This window comes from Peromyscus californicus, unplaced genomic scaffold (genome assembly GCF_007827085.1).
Source record: "Peromyscus californicus insignis strain IS unplaced genomic scaffold, ASM782708v3 Scaffold_4__1_contigs__length_199733344, whole genome shotgun sequence".
In the NCBI taxonomy this organism is placed as follows: Eukaryota; Metazoa; Chordata; class Mammalia; order Rodentia; family Cricetidae; genus Peromyscus; species Peromyscus californicus.
This window is the reverse complement of record NW_026294562.1, coordinates 40,581,656-40,608,239: the sequence shown is the minus strand read 5'-3', so window position 1 is coordinate 40,608,239 and position 26,584 is coordinate 40,581,656. Positions and strand designations below refer to the sequence as shown.

The 26,584-nt window shown below is 45.2% G+C and overlaps 1 protein-coding gene and 1 pseudogene across 5 annotated transcripts in view; both read left to right on the top strand.

Annotated features, from left to right (window-relative positions):
• The first annotated feature begins 705 nt into the window (after nt 1-705).
• On the top strand, nt 706-1,334 carry LOC128094378 (40S ribosomal protein S8-like; annotated as a pseudogene).
• Nucleotides 1,335-5,420: 4,086 nt separating this feature from the next.
• The window catches only part of Cemip2 (cell migration inducing hyaluronidase 2), an 83,244-nt gene continuing 62,080 nt past the window's right edge, over nt 5,421-26,584 (top strand). For 2 of the 5 annotated variants that reach the window (XR_008223174.1, XM_052762974.1), the window contains exons 1-4: nt 6,234-6,704; nt 20,855-21,197; nt 25,351-25,491; nt 25,894-26,455. Coding sequence is in view for 4 of the 5 variants with exons in the window: in XM_052762974.1 (XP_052618934.1) it covers nt 20,867-21,197; nt 25,351-25,491; nt 25,894-26,455 (1,034 nt within the window). In the remaining variant the exon portion in view is untranslated. Of the gene's footprint in view, nt 5,517-6,233; nt 6,705-8,078; nt 8,162-20,854; nt 21,198-25,350; nt 25,492-25,893; nt 26,456-26,584 lie in introns of those variants that run through there. The other 3 variants (XM_052762972.1, XM_052762973.1, XM_052762971.1) reach the window with 3 other exon arrangements.

Below are 26,584 nucleotides of genomic sequence, written 5' to 3'. Positions count from 1 at the left end.
AAGCTACAGAAGCAACTTCATTCAGGTTCAGAGACCTGAAACAACTCATAGCCACTTTCAAGGGCAGTCCTCAACCGTGAAATGGGAGTCAGCAAGAGATGCCCTTCTCAAATTCTTTGGTCCGGGTGTCGGCGGCAAAGAATACCACATATGTAAAAGTGGCTGTGTAAGTTGTGAAAGAGAAATGCTAGAAAAAGGAAAAGAAAATTAGGGAAACATCACTGAAAAGGGGTTGGGGAGACGGTTCATTGTATGATAAAGTGCTTGCTGCCCGGCATAGGGACCTGACTTCAGAGCCCAAGCACTCATGTAAGTGGCCAGGTGTAGTTGTGTGGCTGGAACAGCGGTGCTAGGAGGCAGAGACATGAGGATGGGGGGGGGGAGTTGCTAGGCAGCTAGTCTAGCCAATCAGTGAGCTCTAAGTTCAGTAAAAGATCGGGTGTAAAAAAAAGAAAAAAGAAAGTGAAGAGGGATAGAGGAAGGCACTCAGTATCCACTTCTGGACTCCACACGTGCATGTGTGCACACACCCAGATACCTTTGATATAGCATTCACATACACACACTACCATCACCACGACAAAATAGTTTGTGTGTTTTTTTTTTTAAGATGTTATATGAGGCTACCTTTTCCTCAGAGTAGAAAATCTTGGGTTTTTTTTTTTTAATGATAAGAGATTTAATTCTTGCAGCCAGCGCCCAGCGATGGGCATCTCTCGAGACAACTGGCACAAGCACCACAAGACCGGGGATAAGAGAAAGCCCAACCACAAGAAGTGGAAGTATGAGCTGGGTTGGCCTGCTGCCAACATGAAGATTGGCCCTCTTCGTATACACACAGTCCGAGTCTGAGGAGGCAATAAGAAGTTCCGTGCCCTAAGACTGGATGTGGGGAACTTTTCCTGGGGCTCTGAGTGTTGTACTCGGAAAACAAGGATCATTGATGTTGTCTACAACGCATCCAATAACGAGCTGGTCTGCACCAAGGCCCTGGTGAAGAACTGCACTGTGCTTATCGACAGTGGTATGAATTTCACTAGGCGCTGCCCCTGGGCCACAAGAAGGGGGTCAAGCTGACTCCTGAAGAGGAAGAAATATTAAACAAAAAGCGATCAAAGAAAATCCAAAAGAAATATGATGAAAGGAAAAAGAACGCCAAAATCAGCAGTCTTCTGGAGGAGCAGTTCCAGCAGGGCAAGCTTCTTGCCTGTATTGCCTCAAGACCAGGCCAGTGTGGCAGAGCAGATGGCTACGTGCTAGAAGGCAAGGAGCTGGAGTTCTATCTGAGGAAGATCAAAGCCCGGAAAGGCAAATAAAACATCATTCATAGCTCATGTAATAAAGGTGTTTATTGTTCTATATAAAAAAGAGAGAGATTTAATTCTTATCAATCAAATAGAATTTAGAGGTTTGAAATAGAGTGCATACATGTTTTTCCTTTTTGTGAAAAGACCGTGTCAGAGTTTTAATTACACCAGGATTGCTTACATCATAAGTTAAGGCAAATGGCCAGCAAGCTCAACAGGAAGCACACACACAGCCTTCATTAGGATCAATGAAGTGTGAGAATGTGGTTGGCTGGACACAGGGAAATAAATAAAGAAAAGAAGGTCTGTAGACACACAGTTGTGCCATGGTGGAGAAAGGTCACACTAACATTCTGTAATGTGATTGCACCCAGTGGATGGGGGCGGGGCTGCTTCTAAAAAAAACCGTAATTAAGGTGTGGATGGGAAATGGCCTATCAACACCTTTCTCATGAATCATTTCCACACCCATGCACTCACCGGGGCTAACAGGAACAAGTATGACCGGGTCTACACAACTCTAAAACGATCGCTCTGACCTTCACAGGGTGAAAGACGGAAGGAACTGAGTTCTAACAGACGGGAGGAGAGCTGCCGAAGGAGGAGGGGATGAAAGTCGAGGGATGATCTGTCATGAAAAGGGTTAGAGCTGGAAACTGCAAAGCAGGAGATGGCGACGGACTGCTGAACACAGAGGCCCTAGTTTGCTCCCTGTCTCAGCATGAGGGGCCTCCCCTTTCTCTCCCAAAGCACTTTCATTTTCATCCGCCTGGTTGGCAGCAGTGGGTAGTGGATTTATCTGTGACCTTCAGGTATGGCCTGGGTTCCAACGGCGACCGGTTTCCTGTGCCTCCCTAAAAAAAAAAAAAAAAAATCACTGTGTAGCACAAATGGATGGGAACTTATGAGCTGCCCAGCTAAGCCGCTTATAGCATTTCTGTATTTAATTCTCACAATGGCTCTGTCAGCTAGTTACCATTACTATTTCTCTTTTAAAATGCAAATATGCAACCCAGAGAGGTTGGGCATCTTGTCCAGAGTTATAGTAGTGAGCTGTGGACCTGGGTTCTAACCCAGGCAATCTGACTAAAGGATCTTTGTTGCTTGAGTTTTCCTGCCTGGCCCACAGTCAGGACAAATCTCTCTCACCCGCCAGTCCCACAGCCTCTCAGACCCGACCAAGTAAACACAGAGACTTATATTGCTTACAAACTGTATGGCCGTGGCAGGCTTCTTGCTAACTGTTCTTACAGCTTAAATTAATCCATTTCTATAAATCTATACCTTGCCACATGGCTCGTGGCTTACCGGCATCTTCACATGCTGTTTGTCATCATGGCGGCTGGCAGTGTCTCCCTCACTCAGCCTTCCACTTCCCAGTTTTTTCTCCTCCTTGTCCCGCCTATACTTCCTGCTTGGCCACTGACCAATCAGTGATTTATTTATTGACCAATCAGCAACACATTTGACATACAGACCATCCCACAGCAGATCTTAACTCTCAAACAATGAGTTATCCTGCTTGAAAATGGGAAGAAATAGGCATGACCAGAGTGGGGGTGGGGGACATGCTCTGAGCACCCCTTGCCCCTTGATGCTTTTGAACATAGTGGTGAGGACAACAAATACCATGTAAGTGGGTGATATTCCCAGGGTGGACCATGTCCAATGGCTGCTCCAGAAGAGTATCCAAACACCTCACCATCTAGACCCAGTCATTCTGCTGAACCATGCTAGCCCAAAGCCTCCAGTGGGGTTGGTGGTGGGCATTGAGAACACACTGCCACATAGCTTCTCCTCTCTAGCCTGCTTCTGGGTCCTTCCACTTCCAGGTGCCACCTGGTGGACAGGCCTAAAGAACATCCTGACACTCTGCCTCAGAACCTGGTTCCCTGGTACTCCTGATGTGGAGTCTATGTGCTCTCAGTCTGTCCCTTTGTTCCTTCTTCTTTCTTAGCAGATTTTGATTTTTCATGTTCCAGATGAACATCTAAAACAAAGTTTATAAAATTCTCAAAAGTAGTCTATGGAAAAAAATATCCAACCACTCCCTTAACAGACTTCAGTTTCACAAGAAAACTGAGCAGAAGACACAGGATTCCCCTGCCTCCTTAGTCTCCCTGACTCTCATGTTCCTTGGTTTGGCAATGAATACAGGTAATGGAAGAGCTCTTTACAATCAAAACCTCTAGTAAAATGGTTTATATGAATTTGTGATGACTATTTTTAGCTACGGAGTAATTGACCAACTTAATTCTAATATACTCTTGCACAAGCTATTTAAAAATTCCAGGTTTGGTGTTACATCTCCAAAACTGGCTTCATAACTTTTGGGAGGATTTATATAACATATTTGAACTCCGAGAAAAGTGCCTGATGCTTAATAAAGATTCAGAAGAAAGGCATTTTGAACAAATTTGGCACAAGTCAGGACCACATGACAACAAATCAATAGATCAAAACAATAAATTGATTCCTGCATTTCTAGAGGTCTGGCATTTGAACTTGGCTTCACTAGTACAGTCAGCTTCTAGGGAGAATTCTTCGTGGACCCTTCCAGCTTCTGGTGGCTGCTTCTCTTCCTGACTCCTGGGCTGTGTCACCCCATCATTGCCCCCCTGGTTACACACCTTCCACACCATTGTGGTTTAAATTTCTCTCTGCCTTCCTCTCGTAAGTGTGGTTGCAGTTAGGGCTCACTTGGTAACTCAGAAAACCTCTCAATCAAGACTCTTAACTTAATCACATCTGCAAAGATGCCATTTCCACATCCAGCAGGTAACAGGAATAGAATCTTGATATATAAGGATGTGTGTGTGTGTGTGTGTGTGTGTGTGTGTGTGTGTGTGTGTGAGAGAGAGAGAGAGAGAGAGAGAGAGAGAGAGAGAGAGAGAGAGAGAGAGAGAATGTGCATTTGAGCGCTTGCGGTATGTGCGTGTGCGTGCGTGTGTGCGTGTGTGTGTGTGTGTGTGTGTGTGTGTGTGTGTGGCTTGCCTCTCCTCTTTTTTAAGAATAATTTTTATTTTATGTGTATTTTGCTTGTATGTGTGTCATGTATGTCTGTGTACCTACCATTGAGGTCAGAAGAGGGCATTGGATTCCCTGGAGTTAGAGAAAGTTGTGAACTGGCATGTAGTCGCTGAGAATAGAACCCGGGTCCTCTGGAAGAGAAGCAAGTGCTCTTAACCACCGAGTCATATCTCAGCCCCCTCCCCCCACAGGGGGCTCTCAAGTTCTAAACATCTCACTTTGAGGCCACTGAAGTATCCTTCTTCCTTTACAGTTTGTCGTAGAAAACCATCTGTGCTATTATTTTTAAGTCGTCCTTTTTCTCTCCCCAAAGGGACTGGAGCTGGAACTGGCAGATGGTTAAGGAGTCTGTGGCATCTCAGAAGTAGGTGGAGCTGCTCCTCCGGCGCATCTTTCCAAGGTTTTATGTTAATTGTGGATATATTCTAGAAGCGGTTCCAAAATTTGCATTTTGCAGGCTCCTCTGACTCAATCCATAGTGCTTTGTTGGCGGAATCCAAGTTTTTCAGGATCTCAGGAGATTCTTATCCGCCCCAGGCTGGAAACACTGATTCAGTTCTACAAAGTCCTGAACCAAACCTTGGAAATCGGGTTTTCCCCTTCCAGCCTGCTGGTGTGTCATGGTTACATGAGGGAATTTTTACTGGAAGGATGGAGAAAGCAAGCAAGCAAACAGAAAAGCAAGCCTGAAAAATGAACAATCCTGTCTGTACAGTATTCACTGAAACAGTTCCCCAGGGGGACACGTCCAACTCTGAGTTAAATAGAGGATGATGACTGTCTGGATTTAGCAATCTTGCAGCTGTCATTAGCTCCGGACCTCGTGGGTCTAACGGATCAAGTCAGGTCGCGCCCTTTGCTGCAGGCAAGGCTTTTCCGCTGCAAGAGCAACTTCCGCGAGGGGACCAGTTGGTGGCAGGGCTACTTAAGCCACCCCGCCAGTGTATTTTGGTGTAGTGTGGGCTGAGGAGTGGCTTTCAGTGTTTCAACCCCGCCCCCTGCAAGCTTCAGCCACTATAGAATAGCGTGGGTAGAAGGCGTGGCCCGGACCTAGGTGTATTTATTCTGGCCCCTGAGTGAGATGCTGGGGCTGCTCCAATCTCCCAACGGAACAATTTGAAGTCAAGAGCACGCTGCCTCAGCGGAGAGGGTTACGAACCCAGATCTCTTGCTGGCCAGGTGGGGGCAATTGAGGCGCCGTGACCTGAGGCACAGAAAGTTTGGGGTGTGGGAGGGCTTGTGAGATATTATTGGGGGATAATGCGGTGTCAGCTTCATTCGGGAGCGATCAAAGATCATGTCTAACTTAGTTATTGGTTAACTGAGGGAAGAGAATAGAGATCAACCCTGGGAGATAGGGGTTGGTGATAATGTGGGTTCCGCAGCGTGGCCAGACCGGAGAAAATGCAGGCTCAGTTTCGAGTGATGGGGACTGCAGGCTCACATCGGCCTTGTCAAGAGGTGACCGGGAAGCAGTATTAGACTCAGCTAGGGGTGATGAGGGCAGAGGATCCGGCATAATCCTGGAGGTGATGGATACCCAGTAACGTGGTCAGATTTCTGCAGGTGATGGGGCTGCAGGCTCAGGTCAGTAGGAGACGACGGGAAACCGATTCAGGCTCAGCTAAGGTTACTGAGGAGCGCAGACTCAGTTTCAGCTCAGCCGGTTCCCGCGAACGCCCAGGTAGTCATCTGCAGCCGAGCCCAGGGCGCCGCCTTGGAGCCCTGGCCGCCGGCAGTGCCACCGTGAGCTCTTCCCAGCTAGAGGCAACGGGAGGCGCTGAGCCTTCGTCTGCTGCTGGAGGTGGGAGGGGCCTCCGCAGGCCTCGTCCCTCCGACAACAAGCCCCGCCCACCAGCCGTAGGCCCCGCCTCTGCGCCCGCCTCCCGAGCTCCCCGCCCTCTGCCCAATCCGCAGCACTCTCGGCCCAGCGGAGCCGGCGCTTGTGTGTGACCGGTGGCGGCCGAGGCGGACCCTAGCGAGCCGCGGCGCCCGCCGACCGGGGACCTGCGCGGCTCGGGAACGCGCCCTGTCGCTATTGTCTCCGGGCCGCACGGGCTCGCGCCGCCTGGACGGCGATTCCCCTCCTCTTCCTCCGGGAGGGAAGGATCCAAGAGCGCCAAGCCGGGCTGGCTGGAGGAGGTGGCCGCGGAGGCGGAGGGAGGAGCGTTACTCCCCGGTCGCGACTACTTCTCCTCCGGCGGAGGCTGCGGCTGCCGCTGCCGCTGCCTTCAAAGAGGCGGCGGGTCCCGGGTTCCTGGCCATGGAGAGGAGATCCGCACGCGGGGACTCCAGGAGCTCCTCTCCCGCTCCTCGGGCCACCGCGTAGACACCTGAGTAGACCGACGCCAGGAGGGGGAGGGGAAGGTAAGGCTCCGCTGGTCGCGGGTCCCCAGCCCCGCCTCCTTGGCGGTCCCCGGGGCCCGGAGGGCGCGGACCCGGCTCGCGCACCTTGGCGTCCCGGAGGCCTGGCTGTCCCCGTGCTGGCGTTTTTTGCGGAGAAGCCCCCCGTCTCGTGGGTCCCAGCGTTCGCCTTCGTCTGCGCCTCCCCGCCGGGGCTCTCCATACGCGCCCCCAGACTCAATGTTCTTCCAGGAAAAGGGGCTCCTTGGGAATCGGGGCTTGATCCCTTTTTCGACCACTTTGTGTTCCTGGAGAGGGTAACAATGGACCTTTTAAAGTCGGTGTGAACAGCCCTAAACTTTCTGGAAAGGCTGCGTGGAGGATGAGGACTGCAGTGAAAGATTGGTGGAATGTGCATTGTGGAGCCTTGGCGTCCGCAAGCGCGCGCTTGTGTAAAGTTTGTGGGGGGAATCTTTGTCTCCTATTCCCCTGAGTTAGTGTGACCCTGCTCCTTGTAGTAAGGCGAGGCTTCAGGATCTGGGCATCGTTAAAATTGGGGACCAGTTTTAGCACAGGACTCCACTCCCAACATTTCCCCGCAGGTCATGGCAAAGAATAGGGTTCTCGCTGTGAGTGCCCTGAGGTGCTGCACTTAATACTACTTACTACTCTCCAGCAATAAAACCAATGTCCTGCCTTGCCTGCATACCCTCTGCTGGGGGTTGATGCTTGTCACCAGATCTCTCTCTGGAGCGGAAACATCTCCCTTAAATCCTCCACTTAAAGTTAGGAAAACAGGCTTTGATATATGTCTCCTTTCATCAGCAGTTGGGGTTAAAGATAGAGTGCCTAGTATTTTAGGAACTATTCCGCTCCCAATCACGGTCTTGGACACCCTTGTGCCAATGATGTAGTGTGATGCTGCACAGTCGCACATGTTGAAGGTGTGTGTATGTCTTGAGAGCTCTTGCCAGTGAAAAGAGAATTTAAAAGGAGACAAGGCTGGAAAAAAAGTTCCATCCGAGCTGAGGGAGGCCTGAATTCCCATGGCAACCAGGCATATCTGTTGGAAATGGCTGCTAAACCCAAATACATACAAATTATATATATCCCTAGAGATTAAGGAAGCTTGAACCTTCAGCACTGGTCTAGGTGGCCTACTCTGGTGTGTTGCTCATTATCTATCGAAGAGTTCTTTTGAGTTTGCATTTCTGGGGGAAGCAGAATGTGCACCCAGCATGCTGTTCATTTAGTAAATAGAGGACCGCTTGCAATGGTGGTTTCTCCTGTCTTTGAAATGACTCGCCTTAGTTATGTGTATGTGCTCTAGAATCAAAGGAGGTTGTGCGTTGGAGCTGGAAATTTGTCTTCTGACTTAACTGATTTTTGTCCTTACAGGACAGAAAATTAAGGTTAGAAGTGAATTCTGATCCATCACCTGTCTCTCTCTGCCTGTGGATGAGAGTAAGCTGAGAAGTGTGGTGAGTGTATCTCTGTGTGTGTGTGTGTGTGTGTGTGTGTGTGTGTGTGTGTGTGTGTGTACAAGACATTAGGAGATACATTCTTCCTTGGGCTCCTGTGAAGTTCTGTGCAATAGCTATTCCATGGCTAATTGTCTGAGGAAGGTCTGCTTTCTCCATCTAGCCTACAACTAGTGGATTTCCTGAAGCGTTAGAATCACATGAAAGCTGAATGTGGCAACACCCCAGTTATGCTCTAACACCCCAAGCCTGCCCTCACAGCTACCAAGAAAATGGGCAAAGTGAAGTGGGCTTCTGGGCCATTATGACATGGAAAGGATACCACTTACTAGTTGTGTGCCTCTGAGCAAGCTTCTGAAACAGAGAGATGAGCCACATTTCAGAAAGAGAAAACCAAAATCACTATTGGATTTATAGTTTGAGACCCACATTTATAAATGTCTATACATTATAAAGTGCACTGAAATACTTATTAGTAATGCCCCCATCTGTCCATCTGCCACGGGATCCATTAACTGAATACTTATAAATCACTCACCATGTGCCAGACGTTCTGGAGGACTCTCAGCACACTCTGTGGCACTTTCTGTTAGTGGGAGAGGGAAGTGAAGGAGTGGCTGCAGAGGGGGAAGCCAGAGGGCAGGAGATCCCTGTGTGTTTTCCATGGGCAGAGATGAGTAAGACCGCAGCTGGGGACCCAAGCAAAACCCTAAGATCTTATCAGCGTGTGAATGGAGGGAGACTCACTGTGCCTGTGCTTTAGGAGGAAGTGCTTACTGGAGGTTGGGCAGTAGAACAGTTTCTGAAACTATTTGTCAAATCAGATAAAATAGTAGAGACTGAAAATCGGCGTAAGAAGGGCCACTTGTTTTTCTTCTTTAATTTTTTGAGACAGGGTCTCACTGTATAGCCTAGGCTGGCCTCTCATTTCCACAGCCACCATGACTGTCTGGGTTACTGGCCTGCCGATACACCCAGAAAAATTGAAGGTGAGAAGTCAGGCTTGGGTTTGAAAGAAGGCTTTGGCAGTTGATAACAGTTTACGACTGGGCAAATCCCTAAATTCCTTCATCTATGAGATAAGTTTTATAATGCTTATTCAATATACTGGCAAAAATTAAATTTGCAATTGATATGAAAATTACTGAGTCAACACGATCAATCCAAAGGTACTTTATACTGTAGTTTTAAACAAGCTATGCATAAATATAAATTATAGCTTAATCAAACTGGCCTTAGCCATAGGTTTCTATTTATTGGCTCTTTTCAGAATGGAAGCAGGTGTCTGGGACTGCCGCCTGGCTGCTATTCTGTGAGGTACCTCCCTTGTCAAAGTATCTGCCCTTCCCACTCACAGGAAATCTTTTTGCTGGCTTTTGTGAGCATGGATTAGAGGGATGGGCTGTCTGGTTGGGGCATCACTCAAGAGGGCCTTGTCTGAGTTTGTATCCCAAGCTAGCTCCCTTCTACTTCACTGTCCCAACAAGGTCAACATAGGAATCGAGTGGGGGAGGGGCAGCTGCCTCTCGGAGACTGTGAACATCACTTTTATTTTCTCCATTTGTAAAGAGGTATACTTTTCATCGAGACTGTTAAATGCTCTCCTAACAGCAGCTGTTGTCGGGGGAAACGTGAAACTGTAAGCAGTGCTTGCTTACGTTCTCCACTGGAAATGGACACGAGGCCAGCTGACGTTTTGTAAATTGCTTTTGATGGAAATCCATACTCAGATACTTAAAGCTATAAAGTTAAATGTGGCTTTTTTTTGGGTGACGTGAATGTGATTCAGGGTGTTGGATACTGCTGTCCATGCCGAATCCCGGCCTGTGGTTCCAGGGGAGCCTAAAAATAATGATAAAGCTAGGAAGTGGGGACCCGAGAGGCTCACTAATTAGGTAAGGTCATGTTTTAAAGCGATGGCTGAGCAGGGACAGGAACCCCTTTGTTCTTCTCTCCAGACGGTAATTTCCCCACCTTCCCTATTTATTCTTCTATTCCACTTTGCTTTTGTTGGCAGTTAGTTATTTAAGTGTTTAAATAGTTTCACTTGGGCTTAGAAACTCATTGTACCTAAGTTTAAAAGGTAGACCCATGTCTTTTCATCTCCCATGTTTATTTATCCGTGATATGGTGCATGTAGGTGATATTTGTGATACATTCCTGTCAAATAAGGAACTTCATGTAACAATGTTAGCTTTACTTGCATTTTCTCTAAACAGGATGCAAATTTGCAATATTGTAGAAGTACGCTTTTTTGTAAGAAGCAAGTTCCTGGAAACACATTTTTGTGAATCACAGAATAAAAGCATGCTAGGGATAGTATGGGTGTTCTTTTTTTTTTTTCCTCTTTGCTCATTTTGAGAAACTTTTAATGCTGGTTGTCAAGAGCTATGTTCAGCAAATATTTTATTGCAGTTTTAGACTAGGCAAGGAACACGGCATCATATAGATAAGGGAGGCATAGGCTCTCAAGTAAAATGTCTCTTTAAAAAGTGAAACAGACCCGGAAACTGTAATTACTGTCTCCTTACAAATTAGTCCTTTGATCTCTGAGACAAATCTGTTTTGAAATTCCCTCTGTAGACAGATTTGTAACAAGACATTGTCTTTACAAGGTGGAAATTGGTGACCTTTTTACATGCCAAGACTGCTTCTTAGTTTGGACAGCAGGCAAAAGTAAAGTTGTATTTAACAAGAACTTTTGTTGTTTGCTTGTTTGAGGTAGTGTCTCAAGTAGCTCAGGCTAGCCTTGAACTTGTATACAGCAAAGGATGATCTTGAACTCCATGTCTGCCTCCTTCCTGTCACGTGGATGAGAATTTTATGCTACACAGGTTGCTGAGGAGTGATTGTGGTCTTAGCTTTAGTGTACCAAAATAGTTTTAGCACTAGGTAGAAATACTGTTGGGGTATGGTTGCTGGAAAGAATTGAAATTTAAGACAATTCATACTGAGCCACTGAGAAAGGAATTGTCCTTATCAACTCTGAGTTTGATGAAATATCTGTTTTTAAAATGTGATTGGTATTTTGCCATGGGTGTTGAGTCCCCTGAAACTGGAGTTACAGAAAGGTGTGAGCTGCTGTGTATTTGCTGGGAATTGAACCCTGGTCCTCTGGAAGAGCAGACAGTGCTCTTAACCACTGAGCCATCTCTGCAGCCCCTTGATGAAATATCTTAAAACACACAACGTACTGCACCACAAACTAGGTGTCTTCTTGGTCAGATCTGGATACTGAGTCTCTTGAGTGAACCAGTTATTGATCTGGAAGCTTTTACTTAGTTCTTAGTTATTGGCTTTCATTTTCATTTATATTGGTTTTGGCTATTTGGCTATTTGTTCCAATACTCTTTGCCAAAGAATGAATATTTGGCAAGTTTGAATTAGTAGCAGAAAAAAAAGGCCTCCATCCCATTTCAGAAGAAATGAGAAAAATTCATTGTGGGTATCTTTTCTTTGGAAATGCCACTACTGTAAAGCCAACTTTGTTGACTAGACTGTGAAGTCCTATATGAAGCTTAAAAGATTGTTCTCAAGAAGTTAAAGATGTGACTTTAATTGCTGAATGGGAATACATTTGATAACCACTCCCCAGCCACCGTATGGCATAATCAAATCTAAATAAAGGCTGTTCATGGTGAGGAGCTAGCACTGTGAACCGTGAAAGGAAATGGGATGTATTTGAAGGTCTAGCTCACAAGGCCAAATGTAGGCATGGCCTGACCTACAGCCATTTCACCAGGGTCAGTCAGTAGCTAACTTTTCCTAGCTGCCCAGTTACCACACTGTCTTACCTTGACCTGGAACCTTCTAGTCGTTTTTGTTTTTGTTGCTGTTGTTACTGAGTCTGGGACACCTGGGCTGGTCATGCTTCTCAGGTTTTCAGCCCTCCCTTGTTTAGCTGTTGGAAGTTCAGCCACCATCTTGTTCATGAGAGGAGCAACTCCAGGGTACCAGGCCTGCAGTCTTGGTGACCATCAGGGCAATTGCTGACAAGATGTAACATGGCTGCTTTGCTTGGCTGAGGTTTCACATGGTCTGGGAGAAGATGGAGTATGCCTTGTAGTTTGACTTAGAACTCACCTACAGGTGACATCATGCTTTCAAGATCCAAAGACTACGAGAGACTTCTTGGGTCTGCCGTGTCCCCAACCACCTTGGTCGCTGTTGAGTGGTACGCTGTTGTCAGTGTCAGAGCTCAGAGGTGGCTGTTAGTGCACACTCACAAGGTAAGGGAGTTGGCAGGAGTGGTGGCTGTTAGTGCACACTCACAAGGTAAGGGAGTTGGCAGGAGTGGTCTACATTTGGGTGAGCCAGTTTGATGGGGCTTTTAGGAAACACAAAATGTGTTGTATTCATGGAAACTGAATGAGAGTGTATAAATTCAGATCTACCAAATTAGTTTCTTTGTCCCACCACGAACTGTTGTTACATGTTGACTCGCATTATCTCCCCACTACCCTTAGCTTAGCGCTAGACTTGGAGCTTCTTGATTGGAGGGCCATCTATGCAAGTGCAGGCATGTCTGCATGCTTTGCGCATGAGTGTGTGTGTGTGTGTGTGTGTGTGTGTGTGCGCGCGCGCGTGCGCGCGCGCGCGCGCATGTGTGTAAAAATATGTATGTTGTAACCACCACATCTCTATTGTGAGGCAGCACCCTTGTGTCAAGAGATGGTGGTGCACACCTTTAATCCCAGGCAGATGGATCTGAGTTTGAGGCCACCTTGTTTACATAATGAATTCCAGGACAGCCAAGCTACATAGAGAAACCATGTCTCAAAAAACAAACACAAACAAAGCAATTTGTTCTTGTGTTCTCTGATTAGAAAGCTTCTTTTGGGGGCGAAGGGCAGTAGTATACATGGGTCCCGGTCCCATGATTGAGTAGCCTGGATCATTTCAGGCATCTTTGATAATCGTCCTTGGTTTGAAAACCAGGCCAGAGCATAGTCTTTATTCTGTGAGTCATAGCATTTCGGTGTTAGTGTGTCACTGGATCATGACCTTTTGGTGCATCTGTTCTTAGTGTAGCACACCTCTTCTTTTAGCCCTTTTCCTACCTTTCAGCTCTACTGACATAACTTCCCACCCCGCGCTGTCTTCTTAGGCAACCTTTTAAAGGGTTGTCCCTCACGGTCTGCAGAGAAGGCAGCCAGCCAAGGCAGGCCGCTGGCAGCCCTGCCCTTTGCTGTATTAATTGAATTAGCCTCCTCCAGGTCAGACCCCAGCTTTGGGTTTTTCTTTGGAAGGTCAGCTGCAAGGGGATGACGTATGGGAGCCTCCATTGTGGGCCCTCTGCACAGCCATCTGTCACTGTCAGCAGGTTGGAAGCCTCTCTGTGCCTTTCTAGCCAATGGGGAACAAGGGTGAGGGGAGGGTGGGAACTGGCCTAAGGAGCCTTGGAGGGGGGGGGAGCTTTTTTTTTTTTTTTTTTTTTTTTTTGGTTTTTCGAGACAGGGTTTCTCTGTGCAGCTTTGCGCCTTTCCTGGGACTCACTTGGTAGCCCAGGCTGGCCTCGAACTCACAGAGATCCGCCTGGCTCTGCCTCCCGAGTGCTGGGATTAAAGGCGTGCGCCACCACCGCCCGGCCGGGGGGAGCTTTTTAAGAGAATGAACAGTGAGGGGGTGCGGGGGAGGGAAGGACTCTGAAGAAGAGTAAGGGGATAAAAAGAAACAGCCGAGGGGCCGAGATGCAAGTGACTCTTCCCCTTTGTCTAATTCTTCAGATTGAGGAACCTTTGAGCTCTGTCAGAAGTAGGAACCACACAATATACAGTCATGGATCTGCTTGGCTTTTATTAGGGATTTGTGAATGGGGGCAGCTCTCACTCTGCAGGAAGGCAGAGCAGCAGGCTCTGTAGGGTAGGAAGAAGGAAACAGAAGTCAGTCAAAGCTGACCGGCTAGCCTCTGCCTAAGGCAGGGTCCTGTTTTCTGTGCACAGCCGCAGGAGGGTCCTTCTCACTGCAAGGGCTCAGATAGACTGCAAGGTCTCTGGACTCAGGGGACATTTTTGTTTTGAGACCTGTTTTTCTTTCCTTCTTTCAATTACAGGTTGATTATGTGGCATTGAACATGAGTGACTGAATCCAGTTTGGTTTGGTCTGGTCTCTTCGCCCTATTGCAGGAGCTTATTCTAGAAGAACACCATTCTTAATTGTCCCCTCCACAGTCCACCTGGATGCCTGTGTGCTCTGCCCCCCTTTGCTTTTCCTTCTGCTCGGGCAAGTGGTATTAGCTAGATTTGTTACCACCTCAACCCCTCACTCTAGATAGGCAGTAGTTTTCTAACACTGGGGTGATGGTGGACCTCAGCCTTTGGCATGTTTCAGCTGTTGAGGACTTAGGGTTGTCACTCACTGCTTCTTAGGGCCTTGATTAGCAGAGTTGAACGAGCAGGGCTGTTTAGTATATTTATTGTTAGACGGCTTCCTCATATGGCGTGACGAACAGGGGCATAAGAATTAATTAAAATGCTTAAGGGTCACTTTTATGGTTAGAAAGTATTCACTTGGCTGACTTTTGGTCTCAGACATTTGTAAATGTTATTTTTTTTTAATTTTTAAAGATTTACTTATTTTATGTTATGAGTATTTTGTCCACATGTATTGTCTGTGCACCACATGCATGCCTCGTGCCCAGGCAGGTCGTAATTAGGAATCATATCCCTGGAACTGGAGTTATAGATGGTTGTGAGCAGCCACCACATGGATGCTGAGAATTGAACTCAGGTCCTCTGCAGAAACAACATATTCTCTTAACCACTGAGCCACCTCTCCAGCCCCTAAATATCCTTTCTATGAGGGGTCTGTGTCTGACCAGACTATTACAGTATAACTTGCTAAGGACATACTCAGTGAAATTGTACCTAGGTTGCTAATTTCACTAGGAACACTTACTGTTTTAAATGTAAGTACTTAGTTGTTTTGTTATTTTTTAGGGCAGCCTCTCATTATTTCTAATTTTGTTTTTTAAGTGCTTGCTATATCCTGACTATAGCTTTCTAGGACAGTATAACTTAATTGAAAAGTGATTTTTGGAGTAGGAAAAGTAATTCTAAGTAAAAATACTTATTCCAATGTAAATGATTAGTGGTAGTGATTTTTTCTTTCTTTCTTTTCTTTTTTTTTAAGTGCAGTTGGTCTTTTTAGGGTTGGATATTTGAAAGATCCCTTATAGTTTCCCTATATTGTATGTTAATAACCTTAGTATCTTTTAGAGGAGTTTTTGTTTGTGAGGAAGATAATATGAATACTACTTAGTACTTAATTTTGGTGACATTCGTCCTATGTGTCTACATTGATCGAGTGGAGAAAGCAGATGGAAATATAAAATAATTAGTTTCTGAATCCCTGTCCTTTATTTCATGGGGGGGTATTTGTAGTCAGAGCCCATCTGTTCCTCTTGCACCCGGGGACCTTGACCTGGTACACAGTGCTTCATGACAGTGAGACAGGGTCACTCTAAGTAAACTAGTTGCAATGCAAGTCAGCTAAGGTTTCAAAGCCAGGCAGTTACAGGGATCGTGACGTACCCTGATGTTGAGACCGGGCGGAAATGGCACGGATGAGGAGGTGGCGGGGCCTGGCGTATGTAGTGTGGTCCTGTGGTAGCCGTGCACATGGCCTGGGGGGCGTGCATTCTCTGGGGTGTGTGCGTTCAAATCGGAGATCTCAGAGGAAAGTGCACATAATTCAACCTGCTGTTTCCTTCCAAGTAGCCATTGTATGTACAGACGTGGGATTCATGTTGAATTCCTCCCTCACAGTGTTACTTTAGGAAAACATATTTTATACTGTATGCCTTGGGAATACAGTGTATAATATATATTTCCCTAAACTACACATCCCCCTTTCCAAACTCTCCATGCCACAGAAATCTCTATGTTTTCAAATACAAAATTTTTATGACATTGATGATATTTAAGTATATACTTGGAAGTTTGAGAAATGAAAGGGCCTAAAAAGTCCCTGGGTGCTGTTTGTTTTCTTTTCTTTCTCTCCTTCTCTCCTCTTTCCCTCTCTCCTCTTTCTTCCCTCTCCTCTCTCTCTCTCCTTCTTTTTGAGACAGGGTTTCTCTGTGTAGCCCTGGTTGTCCTGGGACTCAGGCTGTAAGCCAGGCTGGCCTCGAACTCACAGAGCCCCACCTGCCTTTGCCTCCTAGTGCCGGGATTAGAGGCGTGCGCCACCACTGGCTCTAAGTTCATTTCTTACTGAACACTTTTGTGTGTTCAAGCCTGGGTGCATTGTTTAGCAGCAGGCACAATCTCTGTGTAAAGAAAAATTGAATGAGACACCTAACATCATCCCTTTAAAATAAACCAAAGGACAAACTTGAAGGTCACTTGGATGTTATGCCCTGTTGAGTCTCTTTCTAAGACAGGAAGTTGGGAATATAGAATCTTAATTGAAAATTTAAAGCAGCTGGGAGCCAACAGCTTGATTAGGTCAGAAGTTCAGATGACTATAGTAGAATATGTTGTTTGCTTTTGTAATTTGTGTACACCTCCTTTCCGGAACATTTTACTTTCTGTTGTATGTTTTTACATTTTAGACATAACAGTGATTACATTGTAAAGATTTTCTAAGAGCTTAATAAAAGAGAAAGATTGCCTCACCAGATTTAATGAGTTGCATAGACATTCTTAGAAGCAAAGATTGTTGACCATTCAGTTGATTGTTTTTCAAAAATTACTACCTTGCTTGGGAAATCTTTGATTAGACTATGCTGATATCTTGGCTGTTTCTAGAAGCCTAAAATTTCCATTTAAAAATAGATTCTCTTGGGGCTAGAGAGATGGCTTAGCGGTTAAGAGCACACTGGCTTCTCTTCCAGAGGTCCTGAGTTCAATTCCCAGCACCCAACATGGAAGCTCACAACTATCTACAGTGGGATCTGATGCCCTCTTCTGGCATGCAGGCATATGTGCAGACAGAGCACTCATACCAAAAAACAAACCAAAACCAAAAAAAGTAGATTCTCTTTAAAATCATAGGAGGAGCCAGGCAGTGGTGGCACGTCTTTAATTCCAGCACCAAAAAAAAAAAAAAAAAGTTATAGGAGGAACTTGAAAGAGTATAAACAAGGCAAAAGGATTGCATTTTATTTTATTTTTTCCTCCTTGACACAGGGTTTCTCTGTGTAGCTTCGACTGTCCTGGATCTCACGCAGTAGACTGTAGCTAGAGTTTTTCTGGTCCTGCCTAGCCCACAGTCAAGACAAATCTCTCTAACCCTCCAGTCCTGCAGCAGCTCAGACCCAACCAAGCAAACACACAGAGACTTATATTGCTTACAGACTGTATGGCCGTGGCAGGCTTCTTGCTAACTGTTCTTATATCTTATATTAATCCATTTCTATAAATCTATACCTTGCCACGTGGCTCGTGGCTTACTGGCGTCTTCACATGCTGCTTGTCATGGCGGCGGCTGGCAGTGTCTCTCTGACTCAGCCTTCCACTTCCCAGAATTCTCTTCTCTGCTTGTCCCGCCTATACTTCCTGCCTGGCCGCTGGCCAATCAGTGTTTTATTTATACAGAACGATATCCACAGCAGTAGACAAAGCTGGCTTTAGACTCACACAGATCCGCCTGCCTCCTGCCTCTGCCCCCCCCCCCCCCCCCCCCCCCCCCCCCAGTGCTGGGATTAAAGGTGTGCACCACTACCCCTGGCTTTTGGATTCTAACGGAGTGTTCCGTATGATCGGGTGTGTGCATGTCTGATGAAGACAGTGGGAGCCGCTACAGTGGGTAGAAGGGCTGGGTGATTTAAGAGACTAATGATACAGAATGGGAGCCAAGTGTCCTCCATCGCTCTGTGATAAGCACCTGTGGTGTGCGTCTGGCGTCTCCGCATGGAGGGCTTTCCCTTTGATCCATCTCATCATTTCTTCCTGTCAACAAAAAGTCGAAGGGAAGGTTTTCCATTTTTTTTTCTTGGTGTCTACCTTATGTCATGCTGTGTGATTGAAACCATTATAGCACATTGTGAAAGGGTAACGTTTAGCCAACTAGTTTTTAGAGTTCCTGCTTGCAGATGTGAAGCAACCTATCAGTCAGCAAGCTTCAGGTCAGAACTGTATTTTGTAGTAGGTAGACAAGAACTGACTTTTTTTCCCCTTGAAATAATATTCTTACTTTCTCCCAGTTGCATCAGTGACACAGATTAGTGAAGTTTCTCAGAGCCTCAAGAATACTGAAGTAATAGAAAATACCTGTGGGGAGTGGGGGGCACAGGGAGAGAAGATGGGGAGAGAGAGGAAAGATGTGAAGAGAGAAAAATAGAGAAATCTGTAGTTTAACAGATTTTCTGGGACTAAACTTAACACAAAATCAGACAAATTTTTACCCATCCCTTTTCCTTCCAGTATGTGTGTGTGTGTGCATGTGTATATATACACGGAGTAAATATGTGCCCTATTATACTTGGAACACACACACATACACACACCTGTACATTTTTAAAGGCTACTACAGCATAGCACAGCCCCTGAAATAAGCAAGCCATCCACAATGGGAATATCCAAGTCTTTCATGTAGAGATCAGATGTTTATTCCACAGTTTTTAATCCTTAATTTTGGGTGTTTGATGATATTTCACAAGTCCTTGAAATAATTATCTTATAAGTATTTACTTATATGATGACTTAGAAATATTTGCTCAAAAGACTTGGTAATAAGTCAAACAAGACTGGTAATGCCAGCCCACATGGTTAAAGCAAAACTTGAGGCTCCAGTAAAACCCAGACTGCGCCTGACGCTCACACTGAAGCTGGAATACCAGAGGAAACTTCAGTGCCTTTTCGATACGGGATTTTCGGGATTAAATAGCTATTGTTGAGGGTTTGGGAGCCTGAATGCATTTTGGCAGTATTTCCTGGCTGAATTTTGCCTTATCTTCCAAGCAAGTGATTTAAAACTGAGTTTGGGAGCTAGATTTCTTGAGGATGCTGCAAAGCTTTTGTCTGAGCCCCGGTATTTCTCTGACGACAGTGTCAGCACCGCTGCCTCCTGAATTAGGGAGACATCGTTTTCATGAATAATTTAGATCCCTAAGTGGCAAACAATATTTTTTAAAGTAATGTATTCATACTACCATGTCTAGAGTAAATCCATCAATTTGAAATGAAACCTGAAGGAAACATGTTTGGTTTACAATTTTAATGATTTTTATGAATTGAAAATAAGATTTTTTTTTGCGTTGTTTATTCTAAAATATCATAGAAGTACTATTTCACTTTTGAGGACAAGAATGGTGGCTCGTTTTTAGTTTTCAGCCAGTGGGCTAATGGATTCAGAAGGATTCATTTATAGCAGATGCCTTCTGAGTTTTCATGTGAAGTTGCCATTTTGTGACACTGAGGACATGTTATTCTGTTATTTCCAGTGGATGGTGGCTCCCCAGAGCCTCTCACTGCTTTTTATTTTATTTTTTATTTTTTGTGGCTACATCTGGTGTGAAACATTATCCCCCAAAAGGGCTCTTCAGCTTGATAAATAACGCCAGCCTTCTCACCCCAGACAATGAGGCGGAAGGATGGAAGCTCCAGGGGCATCGACCCCACCCCTTTCACAGCAGATCATGACAGTTGTGTCCCCTCCCAGTGAACCTGGCACTCAGGAACATCGTCTCTATCCCTTTCTTTGTTAATGGATGGCTTTTTTTTTCGTCTTGTCACACTCTGCTTGACTGTGTTCGTTGTTTGAGTCTGCTGCGTGGTACATCCAGCAGTTTCTTCAATAGCACCTTGGATGGCGGTGTTTTTTTTCTTTGTCTTAAGTGTGAGCTTCAACTAAATAATGACTTTAAGCTTCATCTAAACAATGGCTTTTATTCACACATCGAGCCCCAGAGACTGAGTCATTTTGACAGACATACTGACTCGGATAATGGTCTTTGCCTCATGACTTCCTTTGTACTCCCCATTCATTTCCATGTCATTTGGGTCCTGGAAATACTTACTAGTGGGCCCTTTTATGTTTAATGGGTTTGCTGATTGTTGGGAGCCATTTGGAGGCTCCCTGCACAACCAAGTTCTTTATTTGGTAGTAGACATGGGAAATTTATTGTGAGGGTATTGGATGCAGTCAGGTGACTTGGGATGCTCTGGTTGTTAAGGAAAGAATATAATGGACGAGATTGGGTGTCGTATTTCTGAAGCTGTTATGCACATCATAGTTATCAACAGTTATCGTAGCAAGACATTATATGGTAGAGCTAGCTGGCTCTTCCCTTCCTCCCCCTTCCCTTCTGTATTCTTTCCCTCCTGCCCCCCCCCCACCAAATTAACAGTTTCATCCCCAACTTGTTCTTAGTGCTGACTATAATGAACATAAAGAGGAGGGCCTTTGTGTGTGACAGTTTTTCTCAGCTAAAAAAAGAATTGTGCATGGTTAGTCGGCTGAACTAATTCATGGAAGATTCCAGAGATTAACATGCTATTTGAGGGCTGTTAGGTTCTGATTATGCCCCCACAAACTGTTAAGAGGCCAATCTTTAGAGCAGGTGCCTAGGCTAGTGTGAACCTCTTTCCAGGGCTCAGCTTTTTCATGAACAAAATGGGGATAATGGTGCCTATTTGTAGATTTGTTTGAGGGTTACATATTAACTTCTAGCCCGCCCTGGTCTACAGGACCCTGTCTCAAAACAAAGTTTTAAAGCCATTACAGTGTAAAACCTTCTCTTCCTTTTCACAGTGACAAGGTATCATGTATGCCGCTGGTTCCAGGGGACACTCCCCTGCTTTCTTGCAACCTCAAAACGGAAACGGCCATCGCTCACCTGGTTACGTTCCTGGCAAGGTGGTTCCCTTACGTCCTCCTCCTCCTCCAAAGAACCACGCTTCAGCCAAATTGACCTCCACCAGCCAAGAAGCCCCAGCAACCTTTGCTTTCTCCTCGGAGGAGCAGCAAACGTCCAGGGAGAACCGGAAGCAGAAGAGACACAAGAACACCTTCATCTGCTTCGCGATAACCAGCCTCTCGTTTTTTGTGGCGCTTGCAGTCATTTTGGGAATATCCTCAAAATATGCTCCAGATGGTATGTACTGCGTGCCCATGCACATGTGTGTGCGAGCACATAGAGCATAGTCTAAAAGAAGAGCTAAAGAGAGGAAGTAGAATACTTTTTTAAGAAAAAAACCTTGTGTTGCTTAGGCTGGCTCTAACTACCTAACCCATAGGTAGGATGAGGTGTAATGGCTTGTGAATGAGAGCAGTTGTTTGAGGAATCTGTGAGAAACTAAATGGGAAAGCTTGGCTTTCTTAGCATGTTTGGCTCCCCATTGTGTCTCAGGGTTCAAGTTGTTCTTGGAGCATCTCTTAAAATGCTCTTTACTAATTTGTGGGAGTGCAGGATTGTACTTTGTGGGAGCTGTGAGTTCTGGATTGAAATATGTTTATTTGGTCATATGTACCGTGATAAAGTGGACTTCATTTTAAAAAACCAACAAGTGACTAAAAAAGAAACTGTTTTGTGATATGAAACAGGCTTGATAAACAGTGTAAAATACTTTTGAGTTATGGAGTGTATCCTTAAAAGAAACGTCTATCTGTGTGTGTGAGTTGATACATTTGTCCAGTCCTACCCATTCTGTTCATAGCTAAATATCATAGAGGGAATTTTCATTTCTTAAATGACACTTGTTTGTCAAGAAGTCAGGTCAGAAATTTAATGATCAGTGCTGAGGAGGTAATTCAGTTGGTGAGGATCTGAGTTTAGTTCCCAAAACCTACAAGGGGTAGGACAGTGGCCCACAACCACGTTGAGCTCTAGGGGCTCCCATACCTTCTTCTGGTTTCATTGGACTCCTGCATACACATGACATACATTCACAAACAAACACACATAAATAAAAATTAAAAAAAAAAAAAGGTCTTAAAAAAACAAAACTCGGTATGTTCGTTCGCATGTGTTTGTAATCCAGCACTAGGAAGGTGGGACCAGAAAGGTTCCTGACTCTGAATGGAGCCAGTCTAGCCTGACTGAGGGGTGACTCTCCGGGCTACTCGCTTGTCTCCATGCGTGACCCACTCCCTGATCTTCAGGCGCACACACACACACACACACACACACACACACACGAGAGAGAGAGAGAGAGAGAGAGAGAGAGAGAGAGAGAGAGAGAGAGAGAGAATGAGAGAGAGAGAATGAGAGAATGAGAGAATGAATTTATTTAATGGTAATAAATTTATTTTGATTGGTTTTGGAGAAACATGTTGCTCGTCAACTTCAGTATGTTTTCAATAAACAGTAGCAGCAGCTTCATAGAAATGCCCATGGAATGGTGTAAAACTCAGAGGCCCCAGGGCTGTGACATAGAGGACCAGACCATTACTACCTGAGTTGAGTACTCCTTTGTCTTTTTTTTTGAACAAAGTCTACTACAAGTTTTTGTCTGAGGAGAAGCCTCCTTAACTGGATATAATAGTGTAACAGTTGAGGCCCCCCTTTGCCCTTTGTAAAACTTACAAATATTATTTTATTTTGGTTTTCAGGGTACTTTAGGGATTTTGTCAATTTAAAGTCCTGGAGGAAGTAGTTACCAACATTTCTAAAAGAATAAACGGGGTAAGAGAGAGGAGCCTTTCCACATCTTTGCTGGCCAAACCAGTTGGCCACACTAGGAATTTATAACATTGATTTCCCTTGCATGCAGTACTGACTTTCTATTCCAGGTTCCAAACACAATAACCAAGTTCTGATTCACATTTTCCAAATAATCGTCAGGAGCGGGATGCCAGACTAGTGGGAAATCAGAGCTGCAATCTGTGGCTTTCCTTGGGATTTTCTTAGTCCATCTAAAACATGAGGCTGCAGATGTGGGTCCTGGAGTCAGTGCTCGTTAGTCCCACATGTTGGCAGTACAAGTGGAGATGATCTCTGGAAATATCTAGTGTGCTGGAGTGTTTTATGGTCAGCCTCACTGTGGCTTTTTGCTCTTATGAATGTGCCTAGGAGATGGGGCTGGTGAGTTGATATTTAATGATTTCTGCACATCCTACATTTTCTCATTTAAGAATATTTTACTGGAAGGAACAACTCTGGGAATTTTTTGGGTGATAGTTCTAATGGAATGTGCTCTCTAGGAATTGATTACAAGCAATGAAGAGGAATTCCTTAACTCTTACAATGGACTTCAGGTCTCCACAGATTGGAATTCCTTCTCAGTAGCTTGTTACATGTGACCTTTGCTTCTTATCTAACACTCTGGAGAATTCCAGCTCTATGTTTTATGAGAAAATAGGGAGGTTGAAGAAAAGTCATTTTATTTTTTTGTAGTGCTGGGGGTTGAACTCTGGGCTTTTTCTGTTCTAAACAAGCCTTCTACCACTGAGCTACCCCACCGTTTCCAATGATTACCTTTAGTATAATGGTTTATAATGAATTGTGTGAAGAGTTAAATAGTAATTATAGATCTGGTATGAGAAAAATAATCTCATCAAATAATTGCCAAGGCCTTACGAGACTAATTGAATTCTAGTTGCTGTCGCTTCAGAGTAGCAGCATAAGCCACTTAAGCACTGAGAAATGGGACAATTATGGCACTGGGTGTGCAGGTTCAAAGGCAAATTTAGAATGCTTTCTTCTTTATCTGAGTCTCCACTATCACACATGAGCCTTCAGCCTCGGCACAGTATTTCTCTGTTGTCCTCAAGCATATGCCTCCCATTCCTACCTTTGCTTAATTAAATACAGGTGCTTAATTTAAATACAGCTGACTTGAGTAATGGACGAGGATGGTGGGAGAGAGAGATATATATATTCCTTCTAGTCTTTTTGAAATAGGTTTATTTTTATTGTTTTTAATTTATGCTTATGTGTGTGTGTATTTGTGTGAGGGAATGCCACATGTGTGGGTTAATCACAGAGGCCGGAAGAGTGGATTGGATCCCTCGGAACTGTAGTTACAGGCGATTGTGAGCTAATGTGGGTGCTGGGAACCAGACTCTGTGAGAGTGGTCCACTCTCTGAAGCATTGTTCATTGTTCCGCCTCCTAGCCCCAACATTTCTTGTGTTCTTGTCTCCGCTTCATGCCCCTCCTACTTAAGTACTAAGTTCCACCCTTTGGGGTCTGAGTCTGTGAAGCTGCCTCTGGACCCCCAACTTTTTCTTCCTTTGTCTGAGGACACTTGCACCTAAATTGAGGACCACATTGTTTATCATTTATTTATTTCAAACATGATGGCTTTTCTCCCAGGTTTATAGACCTGTAGAAATATGCCCGCCCCCATCTATAGTTTACAAAATTCACCGTATCTGCTGTAGAGTGGACAAAATGATCTCTGGCAAATCATGAGTTGTTAGCTGATCAAAAGTGAAGCTATGATTTTTCTTTCCCCTAGAAGTATTTCACACATAAACAGCCGCCATTTTATTATCTACTGTTCAGGAGACAGGTCACACTTCTGGTTAGGAAGACTGCAAGTTAACGGACCTCATTTCTTCAGGCGGAGCTTCCACATCACTGCACTCACAAACTAATCTTTGTCTGGGCTTCTTGTCTCTGCAGTTTCCTCATCTCTAAAAGTGAGAGGTCATGGTTTTAGCCCCTTGCGTTCTGTAGTTTTGTTGAGGAAGTGTCCATGTGGGGAAAGAGGTGCTCTTATTGCCTACTTTCTGATTCTCTGTGTTTAGGAAGAAACTTTTGAATATCTAACATACATGTTAGAGATTTCTGCAGTTTCTGTTTCCATTAGTCCAGTTGGGGGGAGGGGAGGGAGAGTGAGAGAGAGGGGGGGGGGAGAATATGTGTCAGTTTGGCTGAAATTATGGGAATCAAATCCAGGACCTCAGGCATGATAAGCTAGCCAGTGAGCTACATTGCCAGGCTATTATTTTCTTTTCTAAAACATCTTTATAGTGTGGGTCCAAAAGAAATTTATTCTTACTGTTATTTCCAAAGTAGGTAGTCAGGGGAACTTCATTTTTTATCTTGTGAAGTTTGGCCTAAACCAGGTAATGACTCGATTTTGTGCTAACATTTTTTATTTAATATATTAAAGTAAAGAAGTCATACCTCTTCTGTTTGGGAACAGGTGGGATTTGCATTTCAGGGACAGGAGATCAGTGTCTCTGTACTTTCCATGCAGATCTGTGCTCAATGACAGCAATTCTTGGCCTTGACTGGTCATGTGGTTTTCTTGCACTTTGTTGGATTGGATTCTACATCAGGGTTGTGTTGTTTTGTAGAGAATTGTCCAGATCAAAACCCTCGTCTCAGGAACTGGGATCCAGGACAAGATTCTGCAAAACACGTTGTTATCAAGGAGGGGGATATGTTCCGCCTGACCTCAGATGCTACAGTGAATTCTATAGTCATTCAGGATGGAGGTAGGTAACAGTCCCTGTCTGTGGGAGCCCCATGGATGCTCTGTGATGTGGGCATCATTTCCTGTTCCTCATGTAGAATAGCTGTAGTAGATTTTGTTCAAAAAAAGAAAGACAAAAGACAAAGGGATGTACAATTTTTTCTCGTTGCTGGGATTAAGTGCTTACAGGAGTACCTTAAGAGAGTATATTTGGGCTCAGAGCTCCAGAGGGTGCTATTCACAATGGCAGGGGAGGCATGGAGACCGGTGCATCTTCCTCTGAGGAGCTTGCAGCTGGTCACATCATGATGGCAGCCAGGAAACAGCTGGGATTGGAACCAGGGGGCCATGGCCCACCCCCAGTGACCCACATCTGCTAGTTAGAACACAGTTCCAAAGGTTCAAGTAGTATTGTTCCTTGCAGGACTGCTTGTGTTTGGGGATGATAAAGATGGATCCAGAAACATTACCTTGAGGACTCGTTACATCCTGATCCAGGATGGTGGGGCGCTTCATATTGGAGCAGAAAAATGCCGCTATAGATCCAAAGCGACAATTACCTTGTATGGCAAGTCAGATGAAGGTGAAAGTATGCCAACATTTGGCAAAAAGTTTATTGGCGTGGAGGCTGGTGGGATACTGGAGTTACATGGGGCACGGAGGACATCATGGACGATGCTGGCAAGGACTCTGCATTCCTCAGGCTTGCCCTTTGGCTCCTATGCCTTTGAAAAGGACTTTTCCCGGGGCCTCAATGTGAGGGTCATTGACCAAGACACAGCCAGAGTTTTGGAATATGAGAAGTTTGATACCCACGAGTACCACAATGAGAGCCGGCGACTTCAGGAATTTTTGAGAGCTCAGGATCCCGGTCGGATCGTAGCTATTGCTGTTGGAGATTCAGCAGTCAAGAGCCTGTTACAGGGAACGATCCAGATGATCCAGGACCGGTTGGGAAGTAAGCTGATCCAAGGGCTGGGCTACAGGTAGGTAGACCTTGTTCCTCCCTTCCCAGCTCTGTGGTGGAGTTTCCTGTGAACGCAGAGGTGGGCAGAGAACCACAGACAGCTGCTGCTGATTTAGCTGGCTGCATGGCCACCCCGGAAGGCCTTTCC